Genomic DNA, 18,443 nt, shown 5'->3' with positions numbered 1-18,443 from the left:
ACTTGTCATATTTCTAGCTGTGGTTGCACGTGGTATGCATGTGTGCCTGTGTGTGTGTTTAGGCTTGTGTTCATCTAGATGTGTTTACGCTTGTTTCAGTCCCAGACATACGTATATTCTTCTCAGAGTCACTCTGTACTCTAATGAAATTCTTCAAATTCCTGCTTCTCAAAACACCTCTGACCCTTTTCCATTCAAGAGACACACATTCCCACTAGGGCTATCTAACGATGGTTTGATATTTGAATTGTTAAAAAAAAAAAAAAAAAAACATTTCAGCATGAAAATTAATGTTCGAATGTGAAAAAAAAAAATGCAGCATGGCTTGCTTTATTGAAGCTGTCTTACATTCACCTTGGCTTGTATTAAACCAAAAATAAATCTTGCATTTTAGTTCTTCTGTTGAAAAAGGAAATTGCTGGGTCATATGGGTAGTTGCTATGCAGTTACTTGGACATGGCAGTTTCATTTCATCCCTGGTTCCTTGGTCATTTCCTCCGTTGGGAATATAAAAGATAGACACTGGCCTCTTCGCAAGTTGACTGTCTGGAGATTCTGGCAAATTACCTGCAGGCCAGAACATTGGCATAAAATGCTTATGCCAATTGTTGTTTGTTTTACACCTTTCTCCATGCTAGTGTTTTGGGAGTTCTAGCATTTTGGCAGGATAACGTTAAAGCAATGGTGATCTTAGGTCCCTCTCTAAAAAGTCCAAGAAAGTACATTTCAGTTTTTAATATAACTTTGTTGAACACTGTCCAAAAGGATCAGGGGTGACAAGTACATATGGAAGTAAAATTATTTTCTTTAAACAACATGATTAAGAAAGTGTATCGTTTGTAGATCTTAAATGACATCTCGAATGTTCATGTTAATGTTTTTTTCCCCCCAACTTGACTGTTTTAAAAAACACTCAGTAAGAAGAGAGAATATATCCACACAGTTTTTTTCTGCTCCCAAAGTTATTTAATAGTACAACATTTTGACCTCAAAGGTCTTCGTCAGGTACATTAACCAGAACATGTGACTGGGTGGAGATATAGTAGACCAGGAAGTGGGCAGGTCCATAATAGGGCCATAGTCAGTAGTAATAGTGTAGATTGCATATCAAATATTGTCACTTTACAGAACAGTGCTCTGTAAAGTGACAATATTTGATATGCAATCTACACTACATACACCTATCGATTACATAGTTTTTGATAAAAATTTATATGAGATGAATGGATATTCATCACTTTGAATTATGTACTTGTGTATTATGTTTGCAGATGGTGTTGCATTTGCATTATTATGAATATAGTGATTAGGGTTGGGTATCGTTTTGATTTTTCCGATACCGGTGCCAAAACCAATACTTTAAAACAGTACCGATTCCTAAACGGTGCCTGAACAGATACCTTCTTTAAAATAAAGAGCAAACAAAAACTTTAACCACTTAGCACACATGCCAAATCTGGCCAATCCTTGCCCATTTAGGGGGTACCCCATTTAAAGCTTTATAACTCCAGATGTGAACACCACAGAGACTTGAAAAATGGCTTAAATGAAGCAAGATCATTTGTACCATTTACAATACTAGCTTAGATTACTTCATATTCATAATTTTGGAAGAAATAAAGTGCCACAAATGCAACTGTCTAGGCAAAAAATCTAAAATGAATTCCCTCTTTTTTAGTTCGCAATGAAATACTGGGAGATTGCAAAAATACAAGCAGGTTAAAGTCCTGGATCAAAAACGTCTTGACCACAAGTTCATAAAATCTAAGGGTGGATATGTAGAACTATTAAAGATCTATGAAGCAAAACCTAAGCAGTGTACCCAGCGTCTCCAAATCTACTCAAAATGTCTAAATTATGCATTGCTGTAAATCACAACAAATTCATGTATTTCACTACAAATCAACTGTTTTTACTCAAGAAACTCACTGTGCATCATTTTCAAGTGGCAATTACAAGCTTTCTATCAGTACAGTCAGTGGTCTAAAATAGCTAGGGGTCCAGAAATCCAAAATCTCTCCAAAAAGGAATATAGTGCTTTTTGTCCATTGTAAAGCATATAAATGAGCCCCTTATGAAGGTTTAAGATGAAACATTGATATCAGATTTTAAAATAATACAAAAATATTGTCACACAATGCTGCACAGTACCTAAATGTGTAATAATTAACTCTTGTATGTATTTCTATACTCTGTACTCTCGTATGTTTTCTTGTATGGGGATGGGACGATATGAAAACAATTTTCAACCGTCCACCACGTTTTGGCAATGTTCCAACACTCTCCTCATCACTGTTGTATGCGTCACAAAAAACTATTACACTACTAACGCTTACATTACAGTGTGAAATATCCACATTATATAATACCACTAACCTATTTAAAGACACTCAATTTCCAAAATAACGTATATAACCGAAATATTTTGAGCAGTAATACTTACATAGCAATGATGAAATCTTATCTATGTTCGGTAGATAGAGACAGCGACAGTAATTTAATGATACAGTCCTATCCGCTTCTGTTTTGCTCCAGAAAACGATGTCAGATAGGTCTATCAGCAAACATATGGCTTAGCTATGCCCAGAAGTCCTCAATAATAATAGTATTTTCCAAGAAATTACGAAAAATCATTGACAACCTTTCGTTAGGTACAGCGTCTCTTACTGCTACCACAGAGTGAATGTGTAAGTGAATGCGATAAGAAAATTTCCGGTTACGCTGACCTATAAAACGCTATTCCAAAAGCAAAATTAGACATGTTATACATCGTTAGAAAGCTTATACTCTCACCTACTGAATAAATGAATTGTCAATCGGCCAGACTGTAGTAAAAAGGGCGACAACGCCATAAACAACACACATGGCATTACGCAAAGCTATTTTGGACGGTAACTAACCCAGGCATCACAAGTGCACGTATATTTCACAAACGGATTGTCCAAGACAATACATGACCACTCAGTCTCAAAAGGGACATCTCTATGCGTAAAACCAATGGTAATGTTGGTTTATTGACTGTAGAATGACAAGGTATAATTTTTTAAAACTTTGTCTCGTTGGTTGAATTTGCATTAATTATTGCCATCGCAATTTTCCTGGAGGGACTAAAAAGTGGCACCGAAACGAGGCACCGAAATTTGCGTAGTGATTCGGTCCGGTCAGTGCTGACCATATAGGAGCCGGTGCCATTAAGGTACCGGTTTTCGGTACCCAACCCTAATTGTGATTTGACTATGGCCCTATTATGGACCTGCCCACTTCCTGGTCTATATATATATCTCCACCCAGTCACATGTTCTGGTTGATGTACCTGATGAAGACCTGGGAGGTCGAAACGTTGTACTATTAAATCACTTTGGGAGCAGGAAAAAAAAAAAAGTGTGCGGATATACTCTCTCTTCTTACTAACTATATTTTTTTTATCCTGCACCTGTTGGAATTTTTCGGATATGCGTGCATTCCCCCGGCCTGCAAACTTAAAAAAACACTCACTCACCGAAACCCGAACATGATTTCATCGTGTCGAAGGTGTGCATCGTCGTCAATAGATAATATGGCCTCCGTTTCCACAGCATCCCAAGGCAGGAAGCGATTGTTGAGACTGTTCTTCTCTGTCCGAACCACCTGCATGCCACATAAAGTTGATGGACTGATTTACCAATAATAATCGGAATTGTGTAGACAGATGGACAGAATCACTGAATGCAGATTTCAAGAAGGAATTTAACAGGTATTGTTAAAAATGCATATGACTTATACAAACACGCAAACAGTAGATATCATCAGACAGCAGTGAGAGAACATGAGTTTCCTCCCAAGTTCCTGAATGCGCTCTCAGTTACTTCAAGAGTATTCCCCTATAATATCACAGCCACCTTTTTTCTCTTAACAAGCTAGTGAACTATCTAGATAACTATATTGTACTATTCCACCAATATATCAAAGAGACTCCCAGGACCCTCTTGCTGTGAGGCGACACTGCCTCCTACTGCATCACCTTGCCACCCTCTGCACTAATCTCTCTTTAGTGTAATGGTTAGCGCAGTCATCTTTCCCAATGGAGAAGTTTGAGCCTCACCAGATTCCTGTTGTGACAATATACTGTCAGTATTTGTTAACTTATTGCTACTATTGATAGTTTGGGATGTGAAGTTTCAGCATGTGCAATTTTGAAGCTGCACAAATATCAGACTACCCTGTTATACAGTCAGCTCCACAATGTTTGGGACAGAGACTTCTTCTCTTGATTTTTCTTAGTTAGAGTGCATATTCACAGCTTTTATTCAAGTGTATTTTTTATACATTTTTGTTTCATCATGTAGAAATTACAGCATTTTTTTATAAGTAATCCTCCTTTTTCAGGGCATCAATGTTAGAGACAAATGGCTTCACAGGTGTTTCTGATTAGTCATGTGTTTTCAATTGCTTCCTTAGTGCAGGTATAAGAGAGCTTTCAGTATACAGCCCTTTGATTGCCTTTGGAGTCTGTTATTGGTGTTTGTCAACATGAGGACCAGAGTTGAGTCAAGGAAGCCATTATGACAACAGTAAGAGACATAACATTTGGCTAACCAAAATCAACTGTTTGGAACATCATTAAGAAGAGAGCACTGGTGAACTCAGAAATCAAAATGAGCCTGGTAAGCTAAGGTAAACCTCCACAGTTGATAAGCGATGAATTTTCCCCATAATCAAGAATAACCCAAAAAGCTGTCCACCAGTTCAAAAATACTATTCAGGAGGCAGGTGTGGATGTGTCAGTGCTGTCCACAGAAGACTTCACAAACAAATAAAGAAGGTACACTGCAAGATGCAAACCACTAGGTTTGCCGCAAGAACAGGATGGCCTGGTTAGTTTGCTCAATAGCCAGCAGAGTTCAAGAAAAAGGTCATCTGGATAAATTAGACAAAGATTCACTTGTATCAGAGTGCTGGGAAGAGCAAAGAATGGACACCAATGGGAACTGCCCAACATCCGAAACACTCCATCTCATTTAACGGCCCCATCAAATGAATGCATAATTTGCTTCTACGTGGTTAACAACCAGTCTGCAACAACATTTTCCTGTGCTTTTACTGATTTGAGAAAAAATTTGCTGCAGCTATGGAGTACGAATGGTTTGGTTACCAATTTTAATGAAGCATGCGTTCCAGCTCTAGATCTGATGGCATCCATTAGGCTATAATCAGAACGTTACAAAAATACAATGTAGAAGAGCTGAGTGCAAATACAGAAATTCTCAACTCACAGTCCACTTTCAAATTATGAAGAAACTACTGGCCTCCTTTAACACAAAATTTAAGGAGGCTGGAACTGCCTTCCTAATATCTCTTAGTTTCTAATAGGAATATTCAAGTTTATTTAACTGCATTGATAAATTGGTTAACCCTACTCCTTCTGCCTCCTCCTGTGTTCCCCTCCGTTGACAGCTGCAACAAATTTCTTACTTTCTTGACAAGATAAAGCTTATCAAATCTAATATTACCCGTTCTTCCAGCTCCAATTCACTAGCTGCTTGTCTTGTTTTGTTAACCCAGTTTGCCCCTATGACCCTGCAACAATTCTTGGATATTACATCTCATGTACGTCTTTGCTCCAGTCCTTTAGATGCCCTACCATCCGGGTTCTTAAAAGAGGTCATTAATGAGTCGACTCGGGTTGTGTTCCTGATTTTTAAGCAAGCTGCTTTTCAGCCTCTCTTAACCCCTTAGTGCACATTCCAAATCTTGCCAATCCTTGCCCATGTAGGGAGTACCCTATTTAGAGCTTTATACCTCCAGGTGTGAACAACAAAGACTTGAAAAATGGCTGAAATGGAGCAAGACATTTGTACCATTTACAATACTAACTTTCATTTCTTCCTAAATTATGAATATAAACTAAAAGTGCCACAAATCCAATTGTCGAGTTTGCAATGAAATACTGAGAGATTGCAAATGTACAAGCAGGTTAAACGATACATGTACTGGATCAAAAACTCCTTGACCACAAGTGCGTCAAATCGAAGGGTAGATACGCATAACTACTAAAGATCTATGAATCAAAAAGTCAGCAGTGTACCCAGTGTCTCCAAATCTATCCAAAGTGTCTAAATTATGCATTGCTGTAAATCACAACATAATCATGTATTTCACCACAAATCAACTGTTTGACTGAAGAATCTCACTGTTGCATCATTTTCAAGTGGGAATTACAAGTTTTCTGTCAAAACAGTGGCTTAAAATATCTACGGGTCCTGAAAAATATCCAAAAATCTCCAAAAATAAATAAAATGCTTTTTGTCCATTATAAAGCATATACACATGCCCCTTGTGAAGGTTTAAGGTGAAACATTGATATCAGATTAAAAAAATAATGCAAAAACATTATCACGCATGCCCCTTTTCCACCAAGGCATTTCGAGTGCTGGTTCGGAGCCGGCGCCTAATCGCGAACCAGTTCTTCGCTTTTCGACCGCAAAAGAACCGGCTCACGGCCAGAAAAACTGGATCCAAAGCGGCACCAACTCTTAGCTGGTCTAGAACCAAGAAACGCTTACGTCAGAGGCTGAGGGTGGGATTATCGTGACCAACCAAGACCAACTAAAACTTTGTCACCACCATTTAAAAAAAAAAAAACAGAGCTTCAGCATAGAGCTGCACAATTATGGCAAAAATGATCATCGCGATTATTTAGGTCCATATTGAGATCACGATTATTTTAAATGATTATTCATTGATTTTGGGAACATAATACTTTTATTGCACTTTTTGAATAAACAATCTTCTTGAACTATAAATACATACATTCACCTGGACTGCTACATTGGTGCACTGTCACCTACTGTACATCACTTAACGTATTTCAGCAATGGGAAGTTAGTCAGTCTGAGACTTCCTCTTATAGCCTAGCCCACCCTCAAGGTCAAGCAATAACTGAAAATAAATACACCTGAACATATAATCAAATAAAAAGAACTTAGGTCTCGGCTACATGGCAAATGCTGCCCTTTCTAAAGGTTTTCAGGCAGGAATTTCAGCCTGTTGACATGGTCTGGCTTCAGAGATGCACGGTGACAGGTGACATTTCCACCCGTGCTGAACACCCTCTCTGAAGGGGCACTGGTAGCTGGAATGCAAAGATATTTCCTTGCCAGGTGGGAGAGCCGTGGGAACAGCTTCCGGTGTTCCCTCCACCAGTCCAAAGGCTCCTCCTCACTGTCCAGGATGGTTGCCTGGCGGTAGGACTGTAGCTCAGAGCCCTGGCTCTGAGGCCCTGGTGCTGTGCCCTCAGTGGCCTTGAAGAAGCTTCCCAAGGTCGTCTTCTTCTTGAGTGCACCAGCACCCTCAGTGTCATCACCACCATGCGTTTCTGCCATTTCAGGAGGGCCCATCTCCTTAAAAAAAAACATGGTAAAGAATATATGAATAACATGTTTAATCTGACTAAATGGCAATTAGCATTAACACTCATATTACAACACTTTTACAGCACAACACATTATGTCACTTCATTTTATCTAGTGAAATATATCTATGTAATTATTCATTCTCTATTACGTAATTTACCACGACACTGACAGTCGTTGCCATCTCTGATGTCAGTCTGGCTTGGATTGACCCCATGTTGTCCTCACTGACGTAATTCAGCTTGAACCTAGGGTCCAGGGCAGAGGCCATATCAAGCAGCTTTGTGTGCGTAGGTCACAGTACTTGTCGTTGAGGTAGGCCAGGATCTTCCTCTTGATTCATCTGGTGAGGTCTGTGTCTTCCTCCTCCACTGCCAAGATCGATGTATTGAACAGATGGAGCACGGGTTTCACAAAAGAAACACTCACATACTTCTCACCAGAAAGTGCATCTGTGAATTCAACCAGAGGGCTGAGCGACTTGCTGATGGCCTCAAGGTCATCAATGTTCTGCCATGTAGGGATGAGGTATCTCTTGTGCAATGGCCTTCAGCTGCTCAAGGACCCTCCCAATCATCGCCTGCCTGGATCCCCACCTGGTGGGACACTCAGACAGTGAATGCAGTGAATGTTCAGGCAGCTTCAGCTCTCTTTGTGCCTCTGCTAGCTCCCTCTTCCTTCTCCAGCTGTAGGAGAAGCTGCTGACCACCTTCTTGCAGAGCCCCACAGCACGATCAATCCTGTCATCCTTCATTGCATTCTCTAAAAAAAAAGAATATTGCATAAATACTATCAGTTATCATCATCTTCATCAAATCATCATTTGGCTAAGTGTGTGTGTTAGGGTTGGGCGGTATCCAATTTTTGACACCGTTAAACCTTCCCCAAATTTCACACAATCAACAGTTCAGAGAAACATTCTAGGCCTACTGGAGAGACAAACCGAAAACTTTACTCTTTAATTGCCAAATAAAAACTATTTTGAGCAAACAGGAGGTTATTGTTAAAAGTTTTCCGACACAGTTTTTTTAAGGTAGGCCTATTCGTTACGGAAATATTGTCGATTAGGTTGCAACCTTTCAATAAAGCCGTTAAATTATAAAAAGTTATCAGACAGCAATCCGCGCAATTATGTTCACTTCTAAATAGTTAAGTCTTTTTTGACAGGTTATTTGACAAATGACATTGTTTACAAAAAGTTCTGTCATCACTTTCATAGCATCTTCAACCACACAGACAGTGGTGCTGTACAAACACTGCTAATTTAGGTGTTTATTATATATATGCGCAGCAGAATTTTTGTTATGACGGTAATGAAACGGACAACGTTGCTATTTTCAAATACCCCGGGATACAGTCATACCGCCTAACCAGAGTGTGTGTGTGCGTCAATGCATTAATATTATCAAATTATTTTGGGTGGAAGGAATCTTACTCACCTATGGCTAAGTGAAGTCTGTGCCCAAAGCACTGGAGTCTTGTCCATTGATTGAGTTCAGCCGCCAGCGTTATGTTCCCAGCATTGTCTGTGGTCATACAGACGAGTTTGTCCTCCGGTAAGCCCCACGCAGCCATCGCTTCCCTCAGGCCCTGGGCAATGAGTATTCCCTGTGTGGTCTTCGGGGAAATATGCCATTTATAGGCACTTGCTCTTCATGTTGAAATCGGTGTCAACATAATGGACCGTCAGGCTCATATACGGCTCCATTGTGTGGCTTGACCATAGGTCTGTGGTGGCGAAATACGCAGCAGCGGACACATCCTTCAACATCCCCACAACATTTTGTGTACAAGGCAGGGAGTGCAACCCGAGAAAAATGGTTACGCGAGGGGAGCACATAACGCTTGTCTAATGTGTTTATAAGTGCCTTAAACCCTTTTCCCGTTGCTAACGCTGTTAATGGGGCACATATCTTTTGCCAGATAGGTGATGGCGCCGGTGATTTCGCTGTGCTGCCGGGAGATGGGTGGGTATGGAGTTGCATTATACAGGCTCCCGGTTATGGATAATTGTGTGGCGGTCGAAGAAGGACACGGAGAATGAGATGGAGAATTCTTTTTAGCCTTAACTAAAAGTAAAGTGGTTATACACCACTTTATGGTACTTTTTCAAGTGGTTAAATATATTGGTCGTGTTTCCTTGGGGGGCAGACACGGGACCGAAACACAGTTTGCACACTATGTTCTTGGTTTAAATCGTCTTCTTTATAACCAAAGTGGTTATCTTGACGTCTTGCCTTTTTTGTCCACCAGTTTTGGGCGCTCTCCTTCAACCATCTTATCCGTAGACTGTCTTTCTCACAAGGCTAGTGATCAACTCGGCTAGGCTCTTGGTTTGATATAGACGCTTTCAACGGTAACAACATAAACAAACGTTACTGCGCATGTGCATTGTTATGGCCCAAACTTAATAATCAAAGTAATAATCTCGAAGATTTTCATTAAAATAAATGTCTGTTAAGTCAATATCTATCGCCGAATTAGGTAACACAATGGTGATTGAGCCTATTATATTTATATTTATATAATTTATATTTATTAATATTATTATTAATATAATTTATGATTAAAGAACTGGGTGTCTGTGGCGACATTCCCGGGAAAAAATCACAAGCAGCGCATAGTTAGTGACGCGTTTTCCATCACCCATCAGTGGTTGGTCCGCCAGGGAGGGTAGACGGAGCTAACGCAACAGGCTCGTTCTTCAACTCACTTGTGTGTGAGCGGTGTACTGTTTTTTCCGGTGTCTGCTAGCGTTACAATAACGGGGGGGGGGGGGGGGGGGGGCAGTTATGGAACCCTAAAAAGTTTGTGTAACATGACAGGTCATATTATTTGTTGATGTAGATGATGTTGATTCGTATTACATTTGATGACAATGTAACGTTATTAAATTACATAGCCTAGCTATTTGCACAGCTAACGCTAACGCTAACAGACCATGTCAAGAAAGGCAACATTAGTTTAGACATTAGACAACGTTGCGCACAGTATCCATCTCTCATATCAGGTAATGTTGCGTTAGCTAGCTAGCTAATGTAATTAACACAATTTCATGTCAGCTAACAATTAGAAAAAACGCTAGCTAATGCTACCGACTGGTACCGACCTCGCAAAATGTCTCTCGAATGCAGTGCTACCTTGTTGCAACGTTGCAATGTAGCTAACTAAAGGTCAGTTCAGATCAATGATTCGCAACGAGACTGGATGCAACTTGCAAAATTCCAAGACGTCTGATTGTAAACGTTCTAACTGCACTTGGCGATTTGACAAGGTGGGTCTTTTGAGACCCCAGGCAACGGCTTCAGATGCTCTGCAACTAACCAGTTCACACCGCTGCAATTTTCTCTGCAACATTCTAAAACAGTTTAGTCTCGTTGCGAATCATTGATCTGAACTGGCCTTAACATTACTGTTATTTACATTGCCATTAAGTTCATCAATATATTATAATGATCAGAATAAAGTCGGTGTATAGGTGGAGCAGAGCCAGGTCTGATTTCAGTGTAAACCGGAGAAAACTAAATAAAAGAATACAGCAGTATGGATTAGCGTTATTATTTTATTACGCTTCCTCATATGGTCCTTCAGCCTTGCCCTTTTTTGATGAAATCTTTGTTTTTGTTTTATTATTCTTGTTCTGATTGCTAATTTAACACCTAGCTCCGCTTTATTCTCAAACAGTTTGCTAGCAAAACCAGAAACACCAGCGGTAATGTTTTGCAAGGCAGTTTTTTAAAAATATCACACAATCATTCACGAGAAAGACTGTTTAGTGTGCACGAGATACATAATTGTACGAGCCGCAGCGAATCCCGCAAATTCTTCTCTGCAGTGTAAAGATGTTCATACCGGGCAAAAGGTGGATAAAGAACGTCTGTGGAAATTGATCATCACTAATTCTACCACAGGTCTGCTACAGCATTTTAACCCAACTCGGCAGTGTAAAGGCAGCTTAAGTTAGCCTAATGTTAGACAATGAATGTGTGTACATGACGTTACTTTTATAACAACCATTTTTTATTCAGTAAATAGTAAGTGTTATAGTTGGCGTGGCCCAGGTGCCAACCGACTGACGTCACACAGGCGACACTGGTTGGATCCGGTTGGATCTCTGGGAAGTGAGGTCCAAAAACACACCTGCAATTACTGCTTTTCGCCATTGGTACCGCCAAAGAGAACGAAACAGAAATCTTCGAGATTGTAACTTTAACTTCCGGCAGACTTCCGCAAACAATCAATAACAACAGAGTCCCTCTAGACCATGTGTGTCAAACTCAAGGCCCGCGGGCCACATCCGGCCCGGCATACAATTATATTCGGCCCGCGAGATCATTTTATATAGATCTATTATTATTGTTATTAATGGACCAGCGATATGAAGCGCTGATAACACACAAACTACAGATCCCATAATGCAGCGCAACAGCTGCCTTGCCCAACGATAGGTTACACGGGAACATTCCCGCGTCAATCAACTGTTTACAACCCTACTGTAAAGTCAAAGCTAGCCCCTAACAATGGCGAAAAGAAAAGTTGATTCTAAAAACAGAGCCTTTCAAAACCGATGGGAGGCTGAGTATATGTTTATTGACATTGCCGGTAAACCCGTGTGCCTTATTTGTGGAGGAAATGTGGCTGTAATTAAGGAATTTAATCTAAGACGGCACTTCGAGACAAAACACCAGGATAAGCTGAAAAACCTGAGTGCAGAGCAGAAGCTACAGAAAGTAGAAGAGTTAAAAAAGAATCTGAAATCTCAGCAGACGTTTTTCACCAGAGCGAAATCAGAGTGAAGCTGCTGTGAAAGCAAGCTTTATTGTGGCAGAAGAGATAGCCAAATCAGGCCAGCCATTTACCGAGGGAGAGTTTCTGAAGAGCTGCAAGATGAAGGTGTGCGATGTCTTGTGTCCAGACAACAGGCAGATATTGGCAAATGTAAGCCTGAGTAGAAATACGGTTGCTGATCGGGTTTGTGAGATGGCCACTGATTTAAGAACACAGTTGATGGAAAGAAGCAAAGACTTTATTGCATACTGTCTTGCTGTGGATGAAAGTACTGACATGACGGACACTGCACAGCTAGCCATCTTCATCCGTGGAGTGGACTCCAGTTTGTGCGTTACAGAGGAAATATTAGACATTCAATCGATGTACGGGACAACGACAGGAAAAGACATTTTTGAAAACGTATGTCAAAGTGTAACCGACATGAAACTGCCCTGGGACAAACTGATTGGACTTACAACAGATGGAGCACCGGCGATGTGCGGTGAAAAAAATGGGCTAGTGGGGAGGATGCGGGTAAAGATGCAGGAGGAGAACTGTACTGGTGAGTTGAAAGCATATCACTGCATCATACATCAGGAAACGCTGTGTGGTAAAGTGTTAAAAATGGAACATTTAATGAGCACTGTAACGCAAACCGTAAACTTTATCCGAGCTAAAGGTTTAAATCACCGGCAATTTCAGTCTTTTATGCGAGAAATAGATTCAGAGTTTGCCGACATTACTTATCATACAGTTGGTGCGTCGAGGAAAAGTTCTCAATAGAGTTTTTGAGCTACACAAGGAAATTTGTCAGTTCATGGACAGTAAAGGAAAAGACTCCACAGTTTTGCGGGATGAGAAGTGGAAATGTGAGTTGGCGTTTCTGGCTGACATAACAACTCATCTCAACGTCTTGAACTTTCAGCTCCAGGGACGTGACCGCATGATCACTGACATGTATGATGCAGTGAAGGCATTTCAAGTGAAGCTGCTCTTATGGGAGACACAAATGCACCAGTGCAACTTGCCTCACTTTCCCTGTTGCCAAGTAATGTTGAACCAAGTCGGTGCAACGATGTTCCCTAACGCGCACTTTGCTGACAAACTGAGCGCACTTCGCACTGAGTTCTTACGGCGCTTTGGAGACTTTGAGGCACTAAAAAGGAATTTCGAGCTGCTTCGCAACCCATTTGCCGTCGACGTGGAAACTGCACCTGTACAGATTCAGATGGAGCTGATAGAGCTGCAGTGTAATGGGACACTAAAGGCAAAGTATGACACTGCAGGGCCCGCACAGTTTATTCGCTCCATTCCTGAAGCAATGCCTCAGCTCCGTCTACATGTGGCTCAAACCTTGTGCATGTTTGGTAGCACATATCTGTGTGAGCTGTTGTTCTCAGCGATGAAGATTAACAAAACAGCACACAGGAGTCGTCTCACTGATGAACACCTGCAGTCCATCCTGAGAATCTCCACAACACAGAATCTTACACCAAACCTAAACAAACTTGTTGCCAAGAAAAGATGCCAAGCATCCAGCTCTGACAAAACAGCATAAGAGCAAAGAAAACTGAATGTTTTGATTTGTTATTTTTATTTTTTGCTGAAAAGCACAAATTTTATTTATATTTCCAGAGTTTTTTGGACCATGCTCATATTTTGAATTTGTATAATTTTGACAAGAGATATTTTTATGGAGAGCAAAGTATTTTAAGTTATATAAAGTTTAAGTTAATTTATTCTATAATAATATTCCTGTCTGTTTTTATTCATATTTATGTTCAAAAAACATTTAGTTTTAGCGTGTTCAATAAATGTTTATCCTGTTCGGCCCGCAACCTAAAGTGTGCTTTGAGTTTTGGCCCCCTGTGCAATTGAGTTTGACACCCCTGCTCTAGACTATTTCTGATAACAAACAAAATAAATAACAAGTAAATAACTTTCACTCCGTTTGTAGTCGGTGCCATATTAGCCAGTAAACACAAACCCAATAATAAACAAACACAGAGCGGAAGTTAACTTCAGGCCAGCGCATAACCTTGGCAACGTGCGTCTGTCTGATGAAACCCTGTATAGAACACCAGAGAAAGTCCGGTATAGCGAAAGCAACATTTCTAAATGGAATGCGCCTCAAAAATCGGAATTTTCGATTTTCGTAGGTCACTGACTGTGGAGGGCCGTGATCGTAATCATAATTGGAATCCGATTAATCGCCCAGGTTTACTTCAGCATGGATGTAAAATCTAAACAGCGGTCTATGGAGGAGACAAACTGTCTCCTTGCACTGTGGTCCTCGACAGAAATACAGAATAAACTTGAGGGAGCTTCAAGAACAAAACCTGTCTTCGACCAAATCCAATGCGAGATGGTTACTGCAGGGTTTGACAGAAACGTCGAACAAATAAACAACAAACTGAAGAAACTGAAAAAGGACTACAGGGACCAAAAGAAGGACCTCGGGCGAAGCGGCAATGGTTGGCCACGGAGAAATCCCTATTTCGATATACTTGGCTCGGTCTTCGGCGATAGACCGGCGTGCCAACTCACCGGAACCTTGAACTCGGCAACAGCCATGCGTGAGGCGACGGTGAATGATACGCTGTTGCAAAGTTCCACTAATGCTGGTAAGTTTTATTTTTCAAATGTTTCGCCTTGTTGTCAGTCAGCTATGCAATCTTAGCTTAGCTCTTAATTTCTCACATCACTGTTAAGTTAAGCCATGTAGCTATGCTTGCTTGGGTTATGTTAAGCTGACCAACAGTGGGAACAACTAACCATGGTAACGATAGCTAACATTAGCAGGCTACTTTTTCTGAGGTGGATGTCAATGAGTATAGCTAATTACTTCTCTACATGATCAATTTATACTTTTCATATTATGTTAGTGCACCATATATAGATTTATTTCATATAGTTGTTTTTTAATGTCATGTGAGTAGAATAAAATATTCTGTCTTTTAACCATAAATTCACTGATGTTCCCTTTAAGCCCACCTGTTCCCATTAAGGCCACTTTACTGTGTTTCAATGGGGATTTTCTCCCTTTTGACCTTTGAACCATTTTCCTCCCTAATTTTGACCTCACCTGATGAATCAGCTCCATAATTCAGATAATTAATACCCATATTTAAATATCAGTGATACTGCATAGGTCAATTAATTCTGGATAGGCCTGTGTTCTCTCTTAACATTAGCAATATTTTTTTAATCTTTACTTTTCAGATGAGTTTTAGTTTAAGATGACTAAAACACAAAAGAACTACAGTTCATGCCCACGCATGATAGAAACGCAAGTTCATCCTCTACAAAGCAGGGCTGTAGGGACCTGGACCATTCTATTTGCGCAATCATGAGGTCATTGAAAATCTACAAAAATAAGATGAAAGCCAAGAACGACTTGCTAGCGTAAGACAAAGACAACGTGGGTTAAAGATTGAAGCAAACAAATAAAATCATTAGATCATTAATTTATTAGATTTGTTTAACTGCAATGTATTCAATACCAGTGTAGTCGATGCTAGGTAGCTAGCTATATCGACCTAGCGAGCTAGCTTACAACAAAGGCTAACATTAACATCTTATGTTCAGTGTTAATACGAATCAAAACGTGTTAGGTAATTACCTTTCTTCTTGAGCGTAATCGCTGTCCATAGCAATCGTGACGAGCGGCACAAATATGTTGGACCAGTCGTGTTCGGATGCCAATGTAGGCTCGCAAAGCCAGGAGCAACACTTGAAAAGATGCAATGTAGTCCGCCTATGTTGTTGTTGTACTTGAAGTTGGCGCTAGCGTTGCTGGGAAAGCGGAGACGTACACAGACGTATACAGTGACATAATGACGTGGCTCTCTAGCCCGTGGAAAAGCAAACCGGTTCTTAGAAGGTTCGCAAGTTGAACCAACAGTGAACCGGCACTAGCACCAGCCCCGAACCAGAACTAGGTTCACGTTGGTGGAAAAGAGGCAACAGTGATACAGTACCTAAATGTGTAATCATTAACTCTCGTATGCCTTTCTGTACTCTACAATATGTGATGTTTTCTTGTATTGGGATGGGACAACATTAAAACAACATTCAACCTTCCACCACGTTTTGGCAATATTCCAGTTGGTCATATCCGGTACATACATTAAACACAAACTACAAGCAAACCAACAGTGTGAAACCAACGCTTACATTACAGTGTGAAATATCCTCATTATAAAATACCACTAACCTATTTAAAGATACTCAATTTCAAAAATAACGTATAACCGAAATATTTTCAGCAGTAACACTTACATTTGGACGATGAAATCTTATCTGTGTTCAGTAGACAGAGACAGAGATAGAATGAATCCTGTCGCTCCCCAGTTCTAACTTAGCCCAAAAAACAGTATATCAGCTAGGTCTATCAGCAATGCCTTAGCCATGCTCAGAATTTTTCAAGAATAATAGTATTTTCCAGGAAATAATGAAAGTGATCAATAAAATTTCGCCAGGTGCAGTGTCTTTTACGGCTACCATAGACTGAATGCGTAATGCAGCTATAATGAGACAAATCTTTCAGTTACACTGGGCTATAAAACACTATTACAAAAGTAAAATTAGACATATTATACATCGTTAGAAAGCTTATTGTCACCTATTGGATCCACTAACTGTCGATCAAGCCATATTATACTACAAAGGACGATAACACCGAAAACAACGTGTGGTATTATCCACAACTATTTTGGAAGGTACCCAGGCGTCAAAAATGAGTGTATATTTCACAAACGGATTGTCCCAGACAATATATGACCACTCCATCTGGAAAGGGACATCTCTACACATAAAATCATCATCTGTACTTTGTATCCGGGTATATCCAGATTATGTCCAGATTCAATCGAGACGGATGTCAGTTCACACCTGGCATTAGGATGCGTCTCCACATGCATCTCGAGTGACCACTTGTGTTTGGATCTCACTTCCCCGCTCAATATGCAAATAAACATGTACATCATTCCCATTTGCAAAGACCAAATGCGTTGTTGTTTTTAACCAGGGGGAGGCAAAATCAAAACAAAAACAGACTGGGTCTATTCCTTGGTGTGTTCCAGGCAAACCAAATCGTCCAAGATGTTTGACGCACTCGTAATATGTTTCTATGCGCTTTCAAAATTTTTAAACGTCATGGACAAAGCCAGCTTACGCGATTTGAGAACCAACCAAAATGATAGTTCTATCTGCTTCTGTTTTGCTCCAGAAAACGATGTCAGACAGGTCTATAAGCAAACATATGGCTTAGCTATGCCCAGAAGTCCTCAATAATAATAGTATTTTCCAAGAAATTACGAAAAATCGTTGACGTTTCGTTAGGTGCAGCGTCTTTAACTGCTACCACAGAGTGAATGCGTAAGTGAATGTGATAAATTTTCTGGTTACGCTGACCTATAAAACGCTATTCCAAAAGAAAAATTAGACGTTATACACTGTTAGAAAGCTTATACTCTCACCTACTGAATAAATGAAATCTCAATCAAGCCGGACTGTAGTAAAAATGGCGACAACGCCATAAACAACACGTGTGGTATTACGCACAGCTATTTTGGAAGGTACCCAGGCATCACAAATGCGCGTATATTTCACAAACGGATTGTCCAAGACAATATATGACCACTCAGTCTCAAAGGGGATCTCTACACGTGAAACCAATGGTAAAGTTGCATATTTATTCAATATTTAGTCCCAGATATTGACTGTAGAATGACATGGCATCATTTTTTAAAACTTTCTCGTTTTTTTTTTCGTTATTCAGTGAGCAGCGTTTTCACTGCTGTATTGGCATATTTTAGGGCTATTGTCGGGTTTATCTTGTTGCTATGACGGAATACGATTTTTGAGTGGTGAAAGAATATTTTTATGAATGCCCAGATAGACAATATTGTCCATTATGTCATGGTTGGGGGTGTAGTTGTAGATGAGACTGCAGGGAGGGGATGCGTGATAAATGAACGACCAGAGCGACAATGGTGGCGCTTCGAAACTCCGTAATTGGCATAGTTGTCGGGTATCGTCTACTAATGAAACTAAAACAACGTGTTTATGTTTTTAACCCTCTGGGATCGAGAGCTCCGCCGGCGAAGCTCGACAAGATGAAATTAACTTTCGTTTCTATTTGGATGATTAACTTCACGTGCTGTTATCATACAGACGCAACAAAAACATTGACAGAAACCTTAGAATCGCAACTTTCCAATGCGCCCATTGGCAAATAATATGAATTGTTTTAAATGTTCTAAATTTGATTAATTAGAT

The 18,443-nt window shown here is 40.2% G+C and overlaps 2 protein-coding genes across 8 annotated transcripts in view; both read right to left on the bottom strand.

The window, feature by feature from the left end:
* The window catches only part of extl3 (exostosin-like glycosyltransferase 3), a 75,946-nt gene that overhangs the window by 8,709 nt on the left and 48,794 nt on the right, over window positions 1-18,443 (bottom strand). For 5 of the 7 annotated variants that reach the window (XM_035421473.1, XM_035421469.1, XM_035421468.1 and 2 more), the window contains one exon: window positions 3,500-3,627. In XM_035421473.1, coding sequence (XP_035277364.1) covers window positions 3,500-3,627 — 128 coding nt within the window. Of the gene's footprint in view, window positions 1-354; window positions 568-3,499; window positions 3,628-7,867; window positions 8,154-8,830; window positions 9,009-18,443 lie in introns of those variants that run through there. The other 2 variants (XR_004765684.1, XM_035421472.1) reach the window with 2 other exon arrangements.
* Window positions 6,683-7,695, bottom strand: LOC118229497 (zinc finger BED domain-containing protein 1-like). The gene is made up of 2 exons (XM_035421479.1): window positions 7,552-7,695; window positions 6,683-7,379 (listed from the first exon to the last, which is right to left on the bottom strand). The coding sequence occupies exons 1-2, from the start codon at window positions 7,660-7,662 to the stop codon at window positions 6,996-6,998; spliced, it is 495 nt and encodes a 164-aa protein (XP_035277370.1). The 5' UTR covers window positions 7,663-7,695; the 3' UTR covers window positions 6,683-6,995.

This window comes from Anguilla anguilla, chromosome 6 (genome assembly GCF_013347855.1).
Source record: "Anguilla anguilla isolate fAngAng1 chromosome 6, fAngAng1.pri, whole genome shotgun sequence".
Classification (NCBI taxonomy): Eukaryota; Metazoa; Chordata; class Actinopteri; order Anguilliformes; family Anguillidae; genus Anguilla; species Anguilla anguilla.
The sequence above is the reverse complement of the archived record's forward strand: the minus strand, read 5'-3'. Positions and strand labels throughout refer to the sequence as shown.

Excerpts from the sequence above, each read along its gene's own strand:
- LOC118229497 (XM_035421479.1), bottom strand. The coding sequence starts at position 7,662 with ATGGCCTCTGCCCTGGACCCTAGGTTCAAGCTGAATTACGTCAGTGAG. Across the intron at positions 7,380-7,551 it reads CAACGACTGTCAGTGTCGTG|GAGATGGGCCCTCCTGAAAT; the intron begins GTAAATTACGTA and ends TTTTTTTTTAAG.